At 43.5% G+C, this 19,908-nt stretch overlaps 2 protein-coding genes across 3 annotated transcripts in view; one reads left to right on the plus strand and one right to left on the minus strand.

Moving 5' to 3' along the window:
* Positions 1 to 19,908, minus strand: part of npepps (aminopeptidase puromycin sensitive) — a 21,554-nt gene continuing 1,646 nt past the window's right edge. Inside the window, exons 2-23 of the mRNA XM_022767672.1 lie at positions 18,531 to 18,615; positions 18,294 to 18,371; positions 18,043 to 18,164; positions 15,688 to 15,795; positions 13,102 to 13,302; positions 12,814 to 12,910; positions 12,688 to 12,721; positions 11,014 to 11,128; positions 10,402 to 10,566; positions 9,988 to 10,092; positions 9,842 to 9,902; positions 9,642 to 9,751; positions 9,437 to 9,500; positions 9,207 to 9,346; positions 7,642 to 7,776; positions 5,557 to 5,776; positions 4,825 to 4,967; positions 4,192 to 4,248; positions 3,913 to 4,020; positions 3,250 to 3,405; positions 3,029 to 3,076; positions 1 to 1,657 (exon numbers count right to left, since the gene is read on the minus strand). Coding sequence (XP_022623393.1) covers positions 1,511 to 1,657; positions 3,029 to 3,076; positions 3,250 to 3,405; positions 3,913 to 4,020; positions 4,192 to 4,248; positions 4,825 to 4,967; positions 5,557 to 5,776; positions 7,642 to 7,776; positions 9,207 to 9,346; positions 9,437 to 9,500; positions 9,642 to 9,751; positions 9,842 to 9,902; positions 9,988 to 10,092; positions 10,402 to 10,566; positions 11,014 to 11,128; positions 12,688 to 12,721; positions 12,814 to 12,910; positions 13,102 to 13,302; positions 15,688 to 15,795; positions 18,043 to 18,164; positions 18,294 to 18,371; positions 18,531 to 18,615 — 2,499 coding nt within the window. The 3' untranslated portion in view covers positions 1 to 1,510. The remainder of the gene's footprint in view (positions 1,658 to 3,028; positions 3,077 to 3,249; positions 3,406 to 3,912; positions 4,021 to 4,191; positions 4,249 to 4,824; positions 4,968 to 5,556; positions 5,777 to 7,641; positions 7,777 to 9,206; positions 9,347 to 9,436; positions 9,501 to 9,641; positions 9,752 to 9,841; positions 9,903 to 9,987; positions 10,093 to 10,401; positions 10,567 to 11,013; positions 11,129 to 12,687; positions 12,722 to 12,813; positions 12,911 to 13,101; positions 13,303 to 15,687; positions 15,796 to 18,042; positions 18,165 to 18,293; positions 18,372 to 18,530; positions 18,616 to 19,908) is intronic.
* mrpl45 (mitochondrial ribosomal protein L45) overlaps positions 18,271 to 19,908 on the plus strand; it is a 12,318-nt gene continuing 10,680 nt past the window's right edge. For both annotated transcript variants that reach the window (XM_022767669.1, XM_022767670.1), the window contains exon 1: positions 18,271 to 18,276. The gene's annotated coding sequence lies outside the window, so the exon portion shown is untranslated. The remainder of the gene's footprint in view (positions 18,277 to 19,908) is intronic.

Consider the following 19,908-nt stretch of genomic DNA (forward strand, 5'->3'; position numbering starts at 1 on the left):
GGTGGGAGGGGGTCTCGACAACAGGTTGGATGACTTGGTGGGTGAGTTTTTCAAAAAAAACCACATCAAATTGTAAATTCTATATAGATATACTCGTTCAACAAGTCTGCATAATCTGTCACATTAGATACATTTGACGTTATGTGGAAGTCGCCTATTATCCCCACTTCAGTGTTTTAGTATTTACGGCAAACTAGTCGACCAATTTAAGGCTTCCAAGTTCGACAAGTGGAGTCAAAGTCGATCCGTCACATCCACAAAGTCTGGACCGGGCCTCGACCGGGCCTCAGCCGGACTCCCGCTCAACCGTTCGAGGAGGCGTTTCCTGATGTTACTTCAGCATGAAAAGGCCCCGAAAAGTAGTGTTTTTTTTTTTTTCTTTTCCTCAGAATATATGATTATCTCAACATTTAAATAAATCACTGCATCTGATGTCTTATAAAAACACGCCAATATCTTCATTTCATTGAGGGTGGCAGATAAAGAAACGGGGGGAGGGGAGAGGGGGAGGTTTAAATATGTTTGTAGGTGATTCAAACTATACAAACTCTGATTGGACAGAGCTCGAGGAGTTTTGGGGGGGTGGAGTGGAAACAGGTAATCATGAACTTTCCCATTTAATTCTTTTAAAGGAACATCGTCCGCAAAAAAAAAAACAAAACAAAACAAAACAAAAAGAAAAAAAAAATGCTTGCATTATACAGTTTACAATGTAGTACCATGCTAGCGCTGCTCGCCTCGTCCTAATCGTTTATTAGCAATGGAGAATCAGTGCTGTTGGAAACTACAACACACACTACTGTTATTAACCCCATTCTGCCCAGGTGCCTTCTGCTTCTACGCCCGAAAAGAGAAGGAGGCGGGAGAGGGTGCGAATACCAACAGAGAGGGGGAGGGGAATGAAACAAAACAACAAATAATTTGTTTGTGCAGAAAACAAACAGAAGTAAACAAAGCAGCAAATGCAGAAAATCACACTTCATGCATTCAAAACGAGTGGCAGCAGGAGGAAATAAACAAGGGGGGAGGGGGACGGGGTGAGGAAAAGGGGGATTCACAGTTTTCTCAGCTACGACACAGAGGTGGAGGAGGGTGTGCATACGGGGGCAGGTGATGCAGAGTACAGTTAGCAGGGTTAGCGATCATTTCGAGGGTGGTGGTGTGTCTGCGCCGTCGCCGAGCAGCGGTTCAATAACGTGACTTGTTGACGTGTCGTCTGCTCGTGGACAGAATGGGGGTAAAACTACATTCCTGGTCTGACTAAAATGGATTCTGCTTTGTTAACGTAGAAAGAGTCTCTTTGTGTTTCCAACACTTTGTTAAATTCTTGGCTTTGTCTTCTTGATTTCATACAGTTTCTTTAGAGAAATGAAGCCTGCTGTAAGTACGCTCTGGTCTCCCGCTCTGGTCTGTAGTGAGGGGGGGCCGAGGCAGCTATGATGCTGGGAGGTCCGCACTGGAGGGAGGGGGGAAGGGGACTGGAGGAGGCGGCTCAGACGGGGGCAGCGGCTCAGACTGGGGGCGCTTTGCGCTGCAGTAGATACTGGTGGATGTCGTCTGCGTCGCGCTTCAGCCAGGCGGCGTTGAGGAGGATGTTCTCGCAGCACTGCTGCACCGTACGCTCGGCCGCCGGCGCCGGGTGACTCTCGAAGAAACTCTGCAGGACAAGAGGAAACGAGCTGATGATGGAAAGGTACAGACAAAAAAACATGGACAGAGAAATGTAGCAGACAAAGTTTATCTAGAAGCCGTTTGATTGGTCGTCTTCAGCAGACGGACTTTAAAGTGCTGAGGAAAGTGAGGATGATCATGTGGACGAACAAAAGATCCAAAACAGCTACTAAATGGACCTTGTGGAGAGACTGTTTTGTGAACTGAACTGTTTCCCGAAATAAAAGATCTGGACAAAGAAGTGACGTCAGGAGAGAAACAAGCTGCTGTATGTTAAACATCTGAACAGCAAAGAGAAAATACAGGAAGGGCTTCAAGGCCTTTTCAAAATAAAGTCCTGCACTTACAGAAATATTAATGATATAATTATGATCAATTTGATTATTAATTAGAATAGAAATGATATTTTCAATGTCAAGATGAAGTGAAATGACTTATCGATGACATCATCAGTGAGATGCGTGTACAGACCAGAATGAGCTCATGAGGAGATCAACATGAAAAGTTGTTTTTTGTTCCTGAAAGGTGGTTTAAAAAAAAGAAGAAGAAGATATTCAAGGTGATCAGGCGCGTTACTTTCAAATTCTCTTCTAAATAATAAGATCATCTGTCTGTAACTCAGAAACTGAGGGACAGGGTGAAGAACACTGGACTTCAGTCACTCTAATTAAAGCTAATGTTGCTCTGCTGGATGTTTAAGTCGGTCGTTACACTTCAGCAGTAACATGCTGTGAGTTTTCATGTGAAGTTATTCTGCCCTCTAGTGGTAAAGTTTTAGGTCTCACATGTGCAGACCTCTCTCTCTCCACAGCGCTGTCAGGGCGAGAGAATGATCTGCTATATGGGGGGAAAAAAATGTTCTGGCTTGTTTGCATTTCTCTAAAACCAATCACAATCGTCCTGGGCAGCGCTGAGCCTGGGACGCATCGATGGAGGGGAACGCCACAAAACACAGCGAAGACACGGGTCGCCTGTGTGACCGCACATGACCCAACTCTTCATCTCAGCTCGGAGGCTGTTTTTGTTGTTTCATATAACGAAGGGGATTTTAGAAGCGTAACAGACAGGAGAAGCGGGAGGTGAGGAGAACGCCACCTGAAATAGGCGCCGATAGGCAGGTTTATACCCACAGTCTACGTGCAGTGAGTCAGACCAGGGAAAAGGAAAAACAAAGACCTTTTCTTACCAACATTAATTCATTTAAATCTTAAAACATTTCAATTTAAATCTGTTCCAAACTACATTTTCTAAAACTCTACTTAATTCAAGAAAGACTCATCAGAATCAGTTAAATTAAAACAACATTTTCTTCTGGAATAATCCCAACTAAAACTCTAAAGATGAAAACCAGTCTCACCTTCACTTCAGCAGCCATTTTGTCGATAGCGAATCCGTCGACTGTGAGCTGCAGAGACGAGCAAAGAAGAGCCGTGTGAACAGGACGAAACAAACTCAATGAGACCTGCGTTTTCAGCGAAAGCAGGTTGGTGCATTTCCCCAGTGACGCTTCATCCACCTGAAAGCTTCACATTTACAATTTAAAGATAAACAAACATCTTCTTTTGTTTTCCGTGTTACCTTGATGAGCCGTGATATGAGGAAGCCGCCCTGGTAGCGGTTGTAAAGTTCCTCCCAGTTGTCCTTCACAAACTTCCAGGCGGCTTTCCGGCCTTGTTTACTGCTTCCTGCCACGCCCCCGATTACTGACACCGTGTCCTGGGGACGAACCTCTTCCTGTTGGGGAGAAGACCCAGAAGAAAAGAGAAGTTGGCTGTAGAGACGTTTGAGCGGAGGGGATTTCTCATCAGGCGGCCAGATGCTGCACGTTCACCACAGAGAGCAAAAGCCTTGAACTTCTTCTTTACTGATGAAGTTCATGTGACAGGAGAGCGGCTAACCTCTCGATGTGACTAAACAGTTGATAATATAACTTTAACTTCCACTTTCTATTTATAGCAGCTTACATTTTATAGTTAAAACAAATTCTAAGAACAGAACTGACAGTAAAATCAGCACCAATGAGTTTTTGTGAAACTTAGAAAGCAGAAAGGTTCCTACTTTTACAGAAAATTATACTCAATTATCCAGCGTTAAAAACCACAGACCACCGAGTCTCCCCTCCCTCACCATCATGATTAAAAGCATCCTGGTTAAAAATAGCACTTTACATGAAAGACATGTGTTTCACATGAGGAACGAAAGAAAACTGGCGATGTGCAGTAAAAAGGAGGCCACGCGTACCGAGAGGGCGAAGTTGAGGACTTTCTGAATGAGGTCGGGGGCTGAGATGGCGCCGAGCACTCGCTCGATACGATTCTTCTCCTCCTGCATGTCGGCTTGTTTGTGGAGCTAAAGGTAAAAACAGAGAAAGAACGGACGTATGAGAGACAGAGAAGCGACCAAACAGAAACCTGACAGAACCTGCTGTCGTGGAAAGGATCACTTCTTTTCATTTACTGAATTTGCTCGTGTGTTTATTCGTCTTTAGGTCACAGTGTAACGTGGAAGCTGCAGTTTTACCTTCAGCATCGTGTCCAATGTGGCACTGTCTCCATGCTTCAGCACTGTTAAATACACCTGATGAAAAACACAAGCACACTGTCAATACAAAACTCTACAGACTCTTTGTGGTTTGTGGTCTCTATATGTTTCTAATCACTTGTCTTATCATATATGATCAGTGTTAGTCCGTCCTGAGATTCACTCCACCTACAAACGCAGCTTGTACCACAATCAGCTGATCCACAGTCATGTGACCTGCAGGCGTCTCGTGTTACACAGTCAAATCAAAACTCGGCAGCACGGCAGCTTCACTGAGCAGCTTCGTCTCGTCAGAGTCGCACGAAGATGGAACTGAACCTAAATGTTCGATGCACAGCTGAAACTGTGTGTTTTACTCTCACACACCATAACCAGTAATTCATAATATATATTTCACAAATTCAAAGTATATGAATCAGGGTCCAGGGTCTAAATGAGTCCAAACGGGCCCAGACTGAGACGTGTTTATAAGTGTTTAGTTTTAGAGATTCAGATGATAAGTACCTGAATCTACAGTTGTTTTCACAGGTGGCAAATAAAAGCAAACTCTCATTATCACCTCCTAATGAAACATGAGCCTTTAAAAGACTGGTGTCAGCCTGCTCTACTCACCGGGCTCCTGAGGTCTGCAGGCAGGACCTGTTTGCCCTCCACGTGCTCCTTGAATCTCCGTCTGGCCTCCTCCAGTGTGGGTTTGTGTCCCGCCTTTCCGAGCTTCCCCAGAACCAGACCTCTCAACAGGGCGTCCAGGTGACCTGCGGGACAAAAAGCGTCACGCTCAGGTTGTTCTGCTTCTCGCCGTTACGGCCTGGAGCTCCTCTAGAGTCCAGTCGGCTCGGTCTGGAGTCAGGCGCGTGTAAAAATACCACTCTCTACAGTTCACAGTGGGATCAAACAAAAACTGTAGAAGTATAATAACGCAACAGAACTTCACTCAGCTCTTATTATACTATTGAAATATTTACACGGCCCGACATGACAGAGGAAAGTACATTTGTTTGCTTCCACTCATCATGTATGATGATAAACTGTGGACCAACCTGTGGGCGGTGAAGGTGTCGCAAGTGGGCCGACAAATCAGATTTTTTTCTAGCTATTTCACTTCTATGCAAAAGATCTTTTTTTGGGGGGAAAATAAATTAAGAAATAAAACAGACACAGAGAGAAAAACAGCTTGAATTAACCATGATATCTTTGTTAGACGTCCAAGTAGAGGTGTGGCTTACAGGAACCAGTCAAAGCACTATAACAAGTTAATAAATGATGAAGAGGAAAAGACTCTTCTTCCATCTAAATGAGGAAGATTTAAACTCCATTATCATTATCACTCCTCCTCCTCCTCACCTTCTCCTGGTTTGCTGTCCCAGCCGAGCTCGAGGCCGATGGGGGTGAAGAGGTCCCGGATGAACTCCTGGATCTCCTCGTGGAAGTCGGTGTGGGACAGCAGCGAGGACAGGACGCCCAGGTTGCAGCTGAGGTCGCTCCACACCGTGTAGTTTGGCTCGTTGACGAACGCCTCCATCAGCTTCAGCACCTCCACCGTGCTGATCATCCCCGCGCGAGACTACAGCCGCCAAACACAAAACAGCTTCTTTCAACATTTGGGTAAAGGCCTCCTCATGGCATTTATCTAAACAGTGACTTTTCTATTTTTAAAGCGGACCTGGTGACTCCTCTGGTTTCAGATATACGAACAAACTTCCTGTCCAGTAACATCAGGACTGTGTCTCAGCTTGTCGGTCAGACTGAGGTTACAAAACGTCCTCGTGGTGACAAAAGTAAAAGTGAAGCAACATGTGAATGAACATCAACTTGTCACCATCTGACAACTGGATCAATCACAAAAACACCTCCGCCTTATTTTGAAAAGACCTCTGCTCTACATCCACATGAGGACAGACACGACAACAGAAGCTGTGGTTTATACTGATTAGTTAAGTTGGAAAGTTATTTTTTAATTTAACTTAACTTAAGTTGAAAGTTAAAAGTTAAAAGTTAAATGTTGAAAGTTGAAAGTTGAAAGTTAAAGCAGCAAAGTGAACAGTAGAAAAGAAATGAAAATATCAAATTATCAAAAATTTACAAATAATAGATAATAAAAGATAAATAACAGATAAGTAATGTAAAGCCACAGAGTTTAATGTGGCGAGACCAAATGAATTGTGTTATTCTGTTTAAAAACAGCAGACATCTTGTATCTGATCCTCTGGTAACCTTAGATAATGTTAGCGACTGCATGAGAAGAAACAGCCACATAAAAACATGTGACATGAAATCTGAAACCTCTTCTTCATATCGAGTCACAGCAGCGACGGACGGAGGAAGAAACCGAAGCGTTGGTCACTGTGGTTCATTTGTTACAAACACGATCAAGTCAGGTTTGACATTTCACGTTTATCAGCAGCTTCTCACAAACACACACACGGAGCCGTTACGTCCCGCGGCAGAAAACAAACTGTTTCTGGAGAGAAATAATCACAAAGATTCATCCTTTTTTTTAGAAGATAAACTGTCATGAAGATCTTTCCTCGGATGTTCTGTCACTGACCCCGAACAGTTTTTCCCCCAGTGTTTCCTGTGAGCTGAAACTTATTTACATCTCCTCAGATAAACAAAAACATAACGCAGGAAATGTCAAAATAAAACAGTATCTAGGTTTTTCATATTACTGCTCATTACGTCCATTTAGTAGCTGTTAGGGAGGTTTCGATCACATCACATGATCTTCCTCAGCAGGTGAGGTTTTCCCAGTTGCCATGGAAATGAAGATGAACCTCAAGTCATTTATCTAATTAAACTTACAAGTGACAAGTGCTAGTGAAATCTTAAACTCATACCCTCACATATTTCTTTTTTTATATACATTATATAAGGGTTTATTTTCTTCTTTTATTTTACATATATTTATCTTTATTTTTATCTTTATGATCTACCTGGTACTTTGTGCTGAAGGAGCAACTGTAACTCTATAACTCCCCCTGGGGATCAATAAAGTATTCTGATTGTGATGACAACCGGGCACACTTTTATCTGCTAATGAAGATCATGTGCTATGATCAAAAGCTCCAGAAGAGCTACAAAATGGACCTTTGTATTGAGATCGAAAAGGAACGCTGATCCTCTGGTTCTGGTACCTTCACCCAGTCATATATTTTTTTGGTGAGGCAATAATTAATCTTAATAACAGCAAGCTAATGATCCTGGGAACCTTTTTCTGTCAAGCTCAAGTTGAATTCTGCGCCACGTATTTGTTTACACCGGAAGGAGTCGACTTCCTGTCCACACCGACGAGCACGGAGCCTGAATACTAGTAGTTCATTACATTCTGCCACGGGGAGAGAAAGGAAAAGCTTGTTGTTGTTTTTATTGCCCATCAGTGAGGCTGTGTGTGTGTGTGTGTGTGTGTGTGTGTGTGTGTTTCAGCCTCACCAGGGAGAAGAGGTCGTTCTGCAGGCCCAGTCGGTCCACAGGCTGCAGGCTGAGGTCTCTGACGCCCGGCAGCAGACTCTCCAGCATGGACGAGCTGTACTGGATGCGATAGAAGCCGACGGTGCCGGGGTTGATCTGTGAACAGCACGGACACAACTGGGTCAGACTGTGGGAAAAATGTAGTTTCACCGTGTTTACCTCTCATCACGCTAACGCTAATGCTCGGGGGTTTAGTCAACAAATACTGAACAAACATTAGGAGGCAGAGGAACTTTGGCTCTGGATTGTAGTCGAGCGCTTCATAACTCTGTCTCATAAGTTATTTGGTGCCAGAGCTGGAGCAGCGGGGATTCAAGGCTTTATTCGTAGATCAGTATCAGCTGTTTAAAGCACAATCCATTTTCAATCATTTTGCACTGTTGCACTTCTGGTGAGTTTTTTTATTCAAGCAGCAAAATCATCAACAGTTCTGTTAATTAACGAGTTCCACCCACGAGAGGTCGAACCAGTCCATTCAAGTTCTGTCCCCAATCGTCAAAGCTTTAATCCACACTCCCAAAGCACCTGAATAAAAGGATTAAATAATAATAGAACTGACAATCTGTCCCTTTGTTGGTAAACTGTGTAAACGCCTGTAGAAACTACAGGTAGACAGAAGACGTGTGGGTGAGTCTGTGATGACGACATCACTTCCAACTGACGACCAGAAGTCCGGTCTCTGAACTCAGTTTAAACTCTCATGTTTCACTTTTAATGAAAACTGGACAGACTGAGGCGTCTTCTCTCATGACTCGCACTGACTCAGCTCAGTCCACATCGCTCACGTCACCTTCACGTTCAGGCTGCGGCTTCAGACTCTGGAAATCTTGGCGTCCTGTTCCTCTTCCACTCACAGGAGGGTTAAAATTTACCCAAAAATACTAACTATCCAGGATTAAAGTGTTACATGTTTGTATATTCAGCACTTTATGATGGCACCGTGTTTTCAAACTGCTTAATTAAAACCAAGATGTAAATGATCCCATGAAGAGAAAACAGCTTTAAAGGCCGGTGAGTAAAAACTGTAGAAACTCACTTTCTGTGGAAATCAAACACACCCACATCTGACCTGAAGTGTCACTGACGAAACAAAGGATTTCACACCGGCTCTATTAATCCGACTGGGCGTCACCTGACGTGACCCATCCACATTTAATACGGTTTCAACAATGTCGCTCAGTTTCACAGCGAGCTGCCAACTCCAGCATCCAGTAATATATTGATACTGATACCTTTTTTTTTTCTATTTCAAACAGATAAAACTTTATTTTACCGTAGAGCTCTACACGTGTGTTTGCTTGCATATTGAGCGGGAAAGTGAGATCGGATCACAAGCATTTTAAAGCACGTGATCGGATCGCTGAAGACGCACGTTAATGTCGGGCGTGAACACGGACATTTACTCCTCAGGTTTTTCCATCCTGGATAGAATCAAACCGAGTCGGTCGCGTCAGTAAGGTTTGAGATCCAGCGCTCGTCTCCAGTACAGAGGTCTAAAGACACAGAACAAGTGTAGCAGGCCTCACCTTGATCCACTGGTCAGAAGCGACGCCGCTCAGAGTGATAGTCGTCTCGGGTCTGTCCAGCAGAACGTTGAGCTTGGTGCATTTAGGGTCTTCGCTGGTACAAACACTAATGGGGACCATCCAGCTGGGGCAGTCCTCACCTGTCCCCCGACAGACCAGCCACAGTCATGATTTTTATTTTCACATAAACATGTTTTTGCCAGTTTGAGCTGCTCGTCTCACACACTCACCGTTATGAGGTCCGCTGGCGCAGAACTTCTTCTGAGATAACTTGAGGATGCGGTCGTCACCTTGCTATAAAATGACATCACGGTCAGCGTGAGTACGAGAATCGACAAACCACCGGACAAAACCGTCAGGAATGATTCGGGAGGGACGGAGAGAAACTGTTTAAAAAGCAGAAACAACAAACAGCTTGTGTGCAGTGAAGCGTACCTGTTCCTGGTCCACTACAATAATTGGGAAGCCCATCTGCTTGGTCCACGAGCCCATCACTGCAGCGATGGGTTTCCCACTGGCCTGTTCCAGACAGTCCCATAGGTCCTCTGTGGGAGACAGGCGGGGAGTCAGGAGTGAAACCAGGAAATCAACTGACAACAGCTGCTTCATCTAAATGTTTCCCGCACGCTCCTTACCTGTCGATGCGTTTTTATGTTGGAACTTCAAAAGATAGGCGTTCATTCCTTTCCTGAAGTCCTGCACAGAGCAAGAGGTGAACATTAACGATCACATTATAGAAGTGGAAACGTCATCGGGGGCGGCGAGCGTTCAGGCGACCAACCTCGTCTCCTATGTAGTTGTGCAACATGCGGATCACAGAGGCTCCTTTGCTGTAGGAGATGGCGTCAAAGATTTCATCTACCTCCGATGGATGACCCACGTTCACCTGCAGCACAGAGCGACACACAGCAGGTGATCAAGCAGCTTTCATGCTGTTAATATATTCAAACAGTCAATACACGAATAAATCATTAAATGAAAATGAACAATACTCCAGAAATAATCTGTAATCAGTGAGGCGTCCATTCTGCCAACAACTCTTACATTACAAACTGTTCTGTGAACAGCAGCTGTGAGAATGAGGCTCAGTATCCCGTGATCATAATCATAACTACCAACAGACGACATGAGTCAGCAGCTTTCACTTTTATAAAGTGGACCTCCCCCCACCACACACACACACACACACACACACCTCTATGGGGAGATTTATTTCTAGTGCGTCCAGGTCCAGAGCTCGAGTGTAGTCGGCCGAGACGAACTGAGTCCAGATGTCGTACTCTGGGAAGCAGTGGTCCACACACAGGTACTCAATCCAGGAAGCAAATCCTTCATTAAGCCACAGGTGGGTCCACCATTCCTGTACACACACACACACACACACACACACACACACACACACACACACACACACACACACTATTTGAAGGACCTGTGGGAACCCTGACTCCTGTACCTCAACACAGCAGCGTGCTTCAGCTCTTCTGGGAGTTAACGCTCCTCATCTCTGGACGCTCTTGCACCACGTTGTCTCCACTTGATCCACATTCAGTAGATAAAGTAGATGACCCTTGACCCCAGATAACACTGTGCAGTATTTAGGAGATCAGACCTTCCTTTAGCAGAGATATAACACTAAATATAATCAGTGTTAGGATCTTACTTCCCTTCATCCAGAGCCGCTGACTGACCGGTTTCTCCGTGTCAGGAACCGTCTCTCACTTCCTGCTACTGTTTCTCATTGTTATATTATGTTTTGAAGTTATTTTCAGTAACAAATATCTGACGACAGGTTACAGCTGCTTACCATGGTGACCAAGTTCCCAAACCACTGGTGCGCGAGCTCGTGTCCGACCACCAGCGCCACCCACTGCCTGGAGGACGAGCAGGAGTTCTTCGGGTCGATGAGCAGCGCCGTCTCCCTGGAAAACAACAGAGACTCGAGGTCGACTCAAAACGCGACTGAAGGTCGACGGCTCGTCCGAGCGGCAGCAGGTTTCCCTCCATCAGCCGCTCAGAGTTCACAGCTGCTGCTGCGGGCAGGTGGCTGAGGACGGCAGACGGATGGAGCCTGCTGCTGTATGCTAATCACATGCTGCACAGCTGATTACCTAACAGGTGGCTGCGTGTCTATCGGACCACAAAGCAATTAAAAAGCCATCAGCGCTGCGTTAAGAGTTTTTCAGAAAGGAGGGAAATAAATGAGGGATTTTATGATTTTGGTAGATGTTGTGATCTTGATCTAAAGAAAAACTACAGTTTATCACAAATGTTTGTAGGTGTGGCCGTTGGTTGAGGTGGTTATGATGGTGCTCACCAAAGTAACTGCTGACATCTGACAGTATCTCTAAAAATAGGATGAATGCCTTATTTTCAGACTCTATTGATAAATGTACAAAGTGTGGGACATGAATATGGATATTACACAGTAACTCCTCACGGTTCTTACAAGTCTTAATGTTCTATGTTTATCTTAAGTCAGTATTATCATGTTTATATTATCTACTCTACTGAGCAGTTGTATATGTAATGGTGAAAACTTGGCGTCTGTGTAAAGCCAGATTCTTCTGCTTTGCTTTTAGGGGATCTGGCTTTGATTGGACTCCGCAGCCTCAGCTGTATTTTAGTTTTAAAGAAGAAGATTTATTTCTACAAGGTTTTTGTCTGTTTATTTTTCTCTCCATAATAATCTACTCTCTCTGTGAAAACTGAAAATACAACATGAAACATAAAACAAATGTTGTATGAGCTTTTGTATTTCCCCTGACGACCTGGTCTGTTCTGCTATTTTACTCCATGAGTTTGTTTTGCTCCTAAAACAATGAAAATAAAGTGAGAAATGACCTGAAATGGTAAAATCAGAACCCAAACTATCACCATAGGTAATTCAGCTTCACCACACTGACGGTACTTGTTTTATTATTAGAGTCATTTCTGGTGCACTCGCTGTCAGTTTCACTTCATCTGGCTGGAATTATTTTACTGACACTGTCCGAGATTTAGCAACTTCCTTGGTGAGTTATGAGCGACGCAGCAGAGAAACCCGTAATGTTAATTCATTCACAGCTTTTCCTCCGTGAAATTGTCAATAACAGCTGCATTAATATCAATTTAATACTACAAATAATCATAATAATAAGTTACTACACTGATGGGAAAACAAGTAAAATATCGTCTTGACTTTGACAAAGGTGTAAGATATCATCGATCGCTCTGATGATCATCGATCGACGATATCCTCACACTGGCAGTTTTCTTACAGCGCTCTAAAGATCAATATCTACATCTACAGGAGACATTGTGGGTCTGATGAAAAGGTTCACTTCATTGCCAATGTGCCGTTTTACCTGATGCACTAAAGCATAAGGAGCGGCAGCATTCTACTTCAATTCTAATTTTCCAAAACCTGCCACAATAACAATGATTTGCAGATGACAATACTGATACTGAATCAATAGTTAGACGTGAGAGAGGAACTCACCTGTAGGTAACAAGGCCCCAGTTCTCCATGGCACCTGGACGGGAGGAGGGAAGCGTTTATTATCAACATGAACCTTTTCACTGGAAATGTGTCGAACTGCTGAACGTGGTCATGACAGTCACTCACCAGCAGCAAAATCAGCAATAGCTATGAGATCAATTTTAGGCAAAGGATAAGGAACACTGAAGTAGTCTTTGTAGAAAGGTAAGGTCTTAGTCGCAACCTGCAATAAAGAAACAAAATGAATATGCTGTTTGATAATGAAGCTGAGACACAAGCAGTTCTCTGTGTGCGTCTGCCTCTACAGTCATGGTAATGGTTTGTCAGCGCAGAGGAGAACGCCTCTGCTGCTGCGGTTTGTTGCTCTAAACAGCGGTTTCCTGTCTGGGAATGGAAAAGTGTTTTCATTCTCACCTCCAGTGCAAATTTCCCTTGTTCCGCCTTCCCCACGGGCGTGTAGACGCGTACCGTTACACCATCTGATGATTGGCTCTCCACATAGTCATATTCACCGATGACAAAAGCTACGAGGTATGTGGACATGATGGGTGTGGTGGCGAACTTCACTTCCACAAGGTTTTCATCCTCTGGATATGGCTTTCGATCAATGACATTCTGGACAGAGGGCAGATGAGATAAGGACAGTGTGATGTCACGCCCTTATCAATGTCCGCGGGCTAACAGACATGATGCAACAAAAAAAAAATGACTAAGAGTCTGAAGCGCCACCAGCAGCTGCTGGAGGTTAAAATATTCATGACCCACCACGAGTGTGATGTCTGACAGAACAGACATCACACTGACGACTGTGCTTCTCTCACAGTCTCACCAGCAGTGGGGCTAAAAGACAGGAGCTGTAATGGGGTCATTAAAATCATGACAGCACATCCTCTGGAGAGCAGGAATCTCCCAGGTATATCTAATTAATTCTCCCATTAGCTTTTGACATTTCTTGGAAACTTTGGGTCAGTGGTGTCAGCGGAGCAAAAGGTCAGCAGGATATTTTTTTTAGATATGGCGACTTAAGGGCGTTTTTCTTACTGTCAACAAATCCCATGAAAAAGAGCAGGGATGCCCCGATTGATCGGCTGCTGATCATTATCGCTTCCAGTCACCGGTCGCCTGTGGTTAATACTCTGGTAGTGAAGTCACCGTGTGGAACGATTACAAAGTGTGTGAGACTGATGCAGAGCCTCAGTCATTTCCTAAACCAGCTGGATCATGTAGTTTTTAGCAAACATCCCTCAAAAAGATGGAAATTTGTTAGGGACTATTTTCAGCTGCGGATTAATCCACATTTGGAGCTCTAGTGAGTATTTGGGGCAGCAGGACGGGGTGTGTGTTCACGGAGATGAAGGAATCAGATATATCAGGCTTTAGATACACACAAGATTTATCAGTCCAACACATTCCATATTGTTTTGCTCTTTTTATGGGATTTGGTGATAATGAGAAAAATATAGATAATCATCTAGATCCGATGGCAAAACTCTGAACACGACGGAACTTGTTTTCTACAGAAGCTGCTGCAGATGTCGTAGGATAACGAGCCTACGAGTGTTGTAGTCTGACGGCGAACGCAGAAGGAAGAAGACGGACTGCAGATATAGTAAACAACAACAACAACAATAACACGTACAGGTAGAGGAAAAGGTCCGCCATGACTTGTGGGAAATACGCGACATGACTTTACGTGTTTGAGCCGCATCATCAGGGACCAGTTATAGATCCAAAAGTAAATATGTGAACAATCTTATCTAAACAGGTCAGAAACACACAGTCTGATCTGTGCACATAATCCAGGATGGTTGAGTTTCAGTTGTTAACTTCATATTACCAACATCATCAAAACGTCCACGTCCTGTTACTGTTTACGAACTGCAACAGCTGCTGTCTGTTGTGGCAACACTCCACACACAGCGTGTGTGCCGGATCAAATTTGGTGTCAAGAATCATAGAATTTCAATGGCGTTTGTACGACTACCAGATTTCTGGTCATGATGACATCACTAATATCCCCGGGCTGTTTGGCAATCTGGGCCGTGGTTGTTGAGCTGGTTTTCTCTGTCTGCACTGAAGCGTCGGCTGGTCAGACACATTCACAAACAGCCGAGCCACAGGGGTGAGGGAATTAAGAAGAACAAGCTGTTCGTGATGTTGGCTGTTGCTCCTGTGTGACTCAGTGAGGAGGAACCCAGATCTAGCACAGCCACAATCAGCCACTTCATTTCCTCTATAAAACATTCTCACTCAGTGGCCACATGACAACAACACTTTCTGGAGCCACCTTAAAAGCGTAAACCCTCGTCTCTCCACAACCAACTGAGCAGCATCTGTCCACGCTCAAGCTAAATGGAGTATTGTCTTGCACTGGACTTTAAAAGGTCACAGCATCCTTACAGAGGAAATAAATTTCAGCAAAAGGTCAAGAGCCGAACCAACAGAGAGCGCTTGGTCTTGCTACACGACCGTCTGCAATACGTTCATTACAAATACAGACTTCTGCAGGAATGAGACATAAAGCACAGACATTAGTTAGCATGTTGTCGGAGACGTCGATCAGCATCACGTTGAACACAGAACACGTTCCTCTCACCAGCCGCCTGAACACCGTCGCTGTGTATACGCTCCCTCTTGTAAGAGGACAGGCGTCTGTAGAAGAGGTCAGAGCTACATGTTGAAGTTTAGTGGTGGTGACGTTGAAGTCATGTGACCGCGGTGTAGTTTTTCCTACAGCCTAATATTAGCTTTTTACTCTGCTGACTGTAGTTAAGCTTTGTTGTGTTGAAGGGGCTGTTTGGATTTTAACAGGAGTGAATATAAAAACACACATTATCAAACACCGACAGAGTGAATTCATGTCATTCATAATTCAGCTTCATCATCATCATCACCGCCCAGATGAACCGTGTTCGCCTGGAGCGGCGTTGTTAGAAATAATCTGAACCAGATGATGTTTCCTGGTGCAGTTCAGCTTCTCAGAGGGAGGGGTGAACTTACCATATTTGACAAGGCTACTCGGTCCTTGGGAACTATCAGAGCGATGTCAAAGGTGGCTTTGATAGCTGGCTCATCCCAACAGGGGAAAGCTCTGCGAGCGTCCGTGGCCTGGGGGGGGGGGCAGAGAGAAAGGACACACAGTGAGACTCGGTGTGTTGAATCCAGAGGAGTCCAGACTGTGTTCAGATCCAACCTCGGTGGAGAGAGGGACTTCAGCTCACACCACACAATCAAGATGCATCTGAAACACGTCCTTAGTTGTCGTCATTTTGCATTTGGAATCAATTTGGAAATCAGTCACTCGTCGGGTCAGAGTCGGTTCTATATGTGAGAAACAATGACTGTCTCGCACAAAAACACATTTACTCTCAGCTACAACAGACAGTGGGAGGAGGCGGTTTGCTTATTCTTCAAAATTACACAGAAAAACAAAAAAAATAGAGGAAGGAAATAAACAGAGCATGAAAGAAAGAACAACCAGCCTCATTTACTACCTGCTGGGGAGCTTCGCTGTTTCACACATACTGTCAGACCTATTTTTGGTCCTTCTACTTCATTTCACGTTCCATCACTAGATTTTCCATGAACGTAACGTTTTGGTGGCCAATGCGAATAAATTCCCTCCGGTCCGAGTGTGCTGGAAGTCAAAGTGACGCCAACGATCGATTTGCTGTACGAGCCGCCTCCAGCTTCTCTACTGTCTGCAGGAGCCGGCGGGTGTTCACTAACTGCTGTTCATTTCACACCGTCCGAGTGAGAGCAACTAAAGCAGCGCCTACGGATGGAACTGATGTAAGAGTTTGTGCTGAAACACGTCATGTGACATCACAACTAAACTAAATTTGTGGCAGGGATTTTACTTTTTAATTAATAATAGTAAGTAGGGTAATTAAGTACTAAAGTAATCTCATTAATTATGTTTTTTTTTAATGAGCTGTTTTTATGTTTTCTTTCTGAAGCGACTTTATAAAACCTGTTTTCATTGTTAAGAATTTATCATGACAGAAATTTTCTCCAATCAATGGATCAATAGATGGACAGGCAGGCTGAACGTGTGTTAAGGTCTATAACACAAGTATTAAAGTTGTCATTGCATCATCATAAATGAGTTTCTGCAGAGTTCACGAATTTAAATTTAAGATTTTTTAAAACCAAACCAAATGAAATTTAAACCTTTTTTCAGGGTCATTCCAGTAAAGATCGATGAGAACCTGTGAGACAATAAAACAACTATGTGTTTGATATTACTGACAGTCAGTGCTTCCTACTGTACAGAACAACAATCTCTTATTATATTATGACTCAGTTAAACTGATCTGGACACAGATAAGCAGCAGAAAATCAACAGATGGATTTTTATCCATTTCTCAGACGATTCAAGTTGATTTAATTTTGCTAAAATTGACACTTATCCATTCTGAGTGGCTGAGCTTCCTCCGCTACTGTCGAGGCTGTTTTTAACCAGTCTTATTTATAGATTACACATGTATAATGTGTTGCAACAGCCTGCAACCACACACAAAAAAAAATATGTCTCTGTCTACAGCCGGCAAGAGAAACTGTGACAGACATTTGTAAATTTACCTGAAGACTTTTTCATGACTTCTACAGCCTTTTTTTTTTTTTAAGGGGACTGTGAATTCAGAGCTTTCTCAGACTTTTCCCGACATGCAGACGCTCCGGTTCAGTGGCCACGAGGAAACTATGACATTTAGCAAAAAAGCTCAATAATAATTATAAAACTTAACATGCTATTTTTTTTAGGTAATTACAGAACTGTTACGCTCCAACAGCATAATGATCTAAAACTAAAGTGGCTGACCAGAGCTTGAGGTCACCCATGAATCACAACATACAAGTGTTGCTGTGAAGTCCTTCTGTTTTTTTAATTAGTAACTAACCACAATGACAGACCGCCAAAATAAAGCTCAGTTTCGTTTTTTTGTTTTATTTTGAAGCCGACCCTCTCTCTCTCCCTCGTTCACTCTTTTTCCTGAGAGAGATCGTCTCTAAACCAAAACTTAGATGATTTGTCAACTTGACCCCGTGTCGTCACTCTATGTGCACAGCAGATTTACTGTACATCCTGCAGAGGTCCAGACTCGGAGTCCGGACTAGACTGACCCGGTTTTACTTTCCACAAGCACATGTTAACACACACAGAGGAGCATTTTCAAAACCTGCGTATAAATAGAACGACGTCTGAGAGATTGACTCATCTTTGGGACAATTCTGAACACAAACAAGAGTCACGTGACCATCACACCCCATGTCGCAACATAAGCAAGTAAGTGGGTTAGGCAACACACCAAAGGAAAACATCCAACCACCACACCCCCGAGGACATCAGCTCACCTCAAACTGTGTGACAGCAGCGTAGCGGATGTCTCCAGCAGCGGTTGTATATTTACTTCTATAGAATCCTTTCATTTTGTCGTTCAGCTCCCCAACAAAGTCGATCTTCAACGTGCCAGAGCCTGGGGAGGCGTGCACAGAGAGAGTTGCACTGTTCGTTCAGCCACGACCAAAGGGGGGAAAATCTGTTATTCTTCAACAGCAATGACGACGGGCCATTGTCAGCAGAGCCAAGTTAGGTCCCTTCTTACCTTTCTGTAGAGCGCTAGGAAATGACAGGGTGACTTTTTCATCCTCATTTTGATAGTTGAATCCTGTAGCGTTAATTTCTACAAAGAGGAGGAAACAGTCAGAGAATACGCGGCTTGTTTTGGACAATTGTGCATTGTAATGTGCAAATGAGATCATAAATATAGATAATAATTCATTCATGACAATGGCAGTAAAGAGAAAAAGAAGGGAAAAGGGTGACAAAGTCTGATCCTTACCTTCTCCTCCCTCTGGTGCAAAGGAAGCCGTGATGATGTCGATGTCAGCACAGTTCATCACAATCTGAGTTGTGGCTTGTGTAACCTGTAAATATTGACATTAAACAGCATCATTTATACTTTGATAATCTCTGCCGTGCCACAATTTCAAATCCAAATCTGTCTGGGAAAGATAAAGTTTCAGTGAAGTGGAATTCTTTGATGAAACTGTCACCAGGACTCGACGGCGAGCATGTGAAGAAGCCAGGGTTTTGTTTGTGTTTTGTCAAACTAGTGAATGGTGGTAAATCCAAACTGATCCTGGGTCAGATAGCGGGAAACAGGTATGAATAACACAGTGGAAAAATGAAGAAAATGGTGAAAAGAAAGGGAGAAAGACAAACTAGGGGCTTCTGGCGTGTGATGTACAAACAGTGGATGTGAGGGGGAAACAGTGGCACACTTGGACGGCATGCAGTTTTCAGAGAGGGCAGTTATAGTGACATTCACGGTTTGTGGCACTGCTGTTGCTTGAGACACTCGGAGGCTGACGCAGCCACAGAGAGGCAGCAATTATGAAACATGCCGGACAAATGGCAAAGTGCCACGTTGCTTCAGTTTCCTCTGGTCTATTGTATTTTACTCAGGCTCTGTACAAACCAAAGGTAAACTGAAGTGTGGCAGACGATTTTCACTTACTAGCAAACACAGCAATAAAAAAACTTTTAGCAGGAGTCAACTTAAAGACTTGCTGAAATTGGGATTTGCGATTACTGCCGGCAAACATTTAAATGATTAACAGAGTGTTTGCATATATTCAAAACTAGTTTAAATGTTTGATGAATACAGTTTCAGAGTGTTTGAACGCCTTGCTTTAATAGTTTTTTTCAGGATGATAATTTATGATCTTTCATATACATTTCTTGTGCTAGGTGTCGTTTCAAGTGATTGAATATTGGTCCCAATAAGATTCAAGGTGTTTTAGTAGAGGTATGCAAAACAATATTCCCGATACCTTTTTTTGCAGTGTATAAACACATTAGTCTGAAAAAAGATTTTAATCCAATAGGACAATCTCAGCTTTTCTTGGTTTTAAATGACTGAACTGTATATCTTTGAGCTCTCGACTGCTGGCCAGGGACATTCTATCTGTTTTATAGAAGTCTACTTTACTCATGTTTCTTCTGAGTTTGTACTATCACATTATAGTTCATTTATTACTATTATTTTATCTGTTCTTGATAATGAAGTAGTTTATACGCCATTAGTAAAACGTGTCATATAAACAAAGCAAATGCAGTATTTACAAATTTACCACATATAACGATGTGGTCTCTCTTGATTGCTCTGATCATGTGATGGGTGAGTGTTTACAGCCAGGCACAGCTGTTAGGACACT

The sequence above is a fragment of the Seriola dumerili genome, unplaced genomic scaffold (genome assembly GCF_002260705.1).
Source record: "Seriola dumerili isolate Sdu_G_001 unplaced genomic scaffold, Sdu_1.0 BDQW01001246.1, whole genome shotgun sequence".
Taxonomy (NCBI): domain Eukaryota; kingdom Metazoa; phylum Chordata; class Actinopteri; order Carangiformes; family Carangidae; genus Seriola; species Seriola dumerili.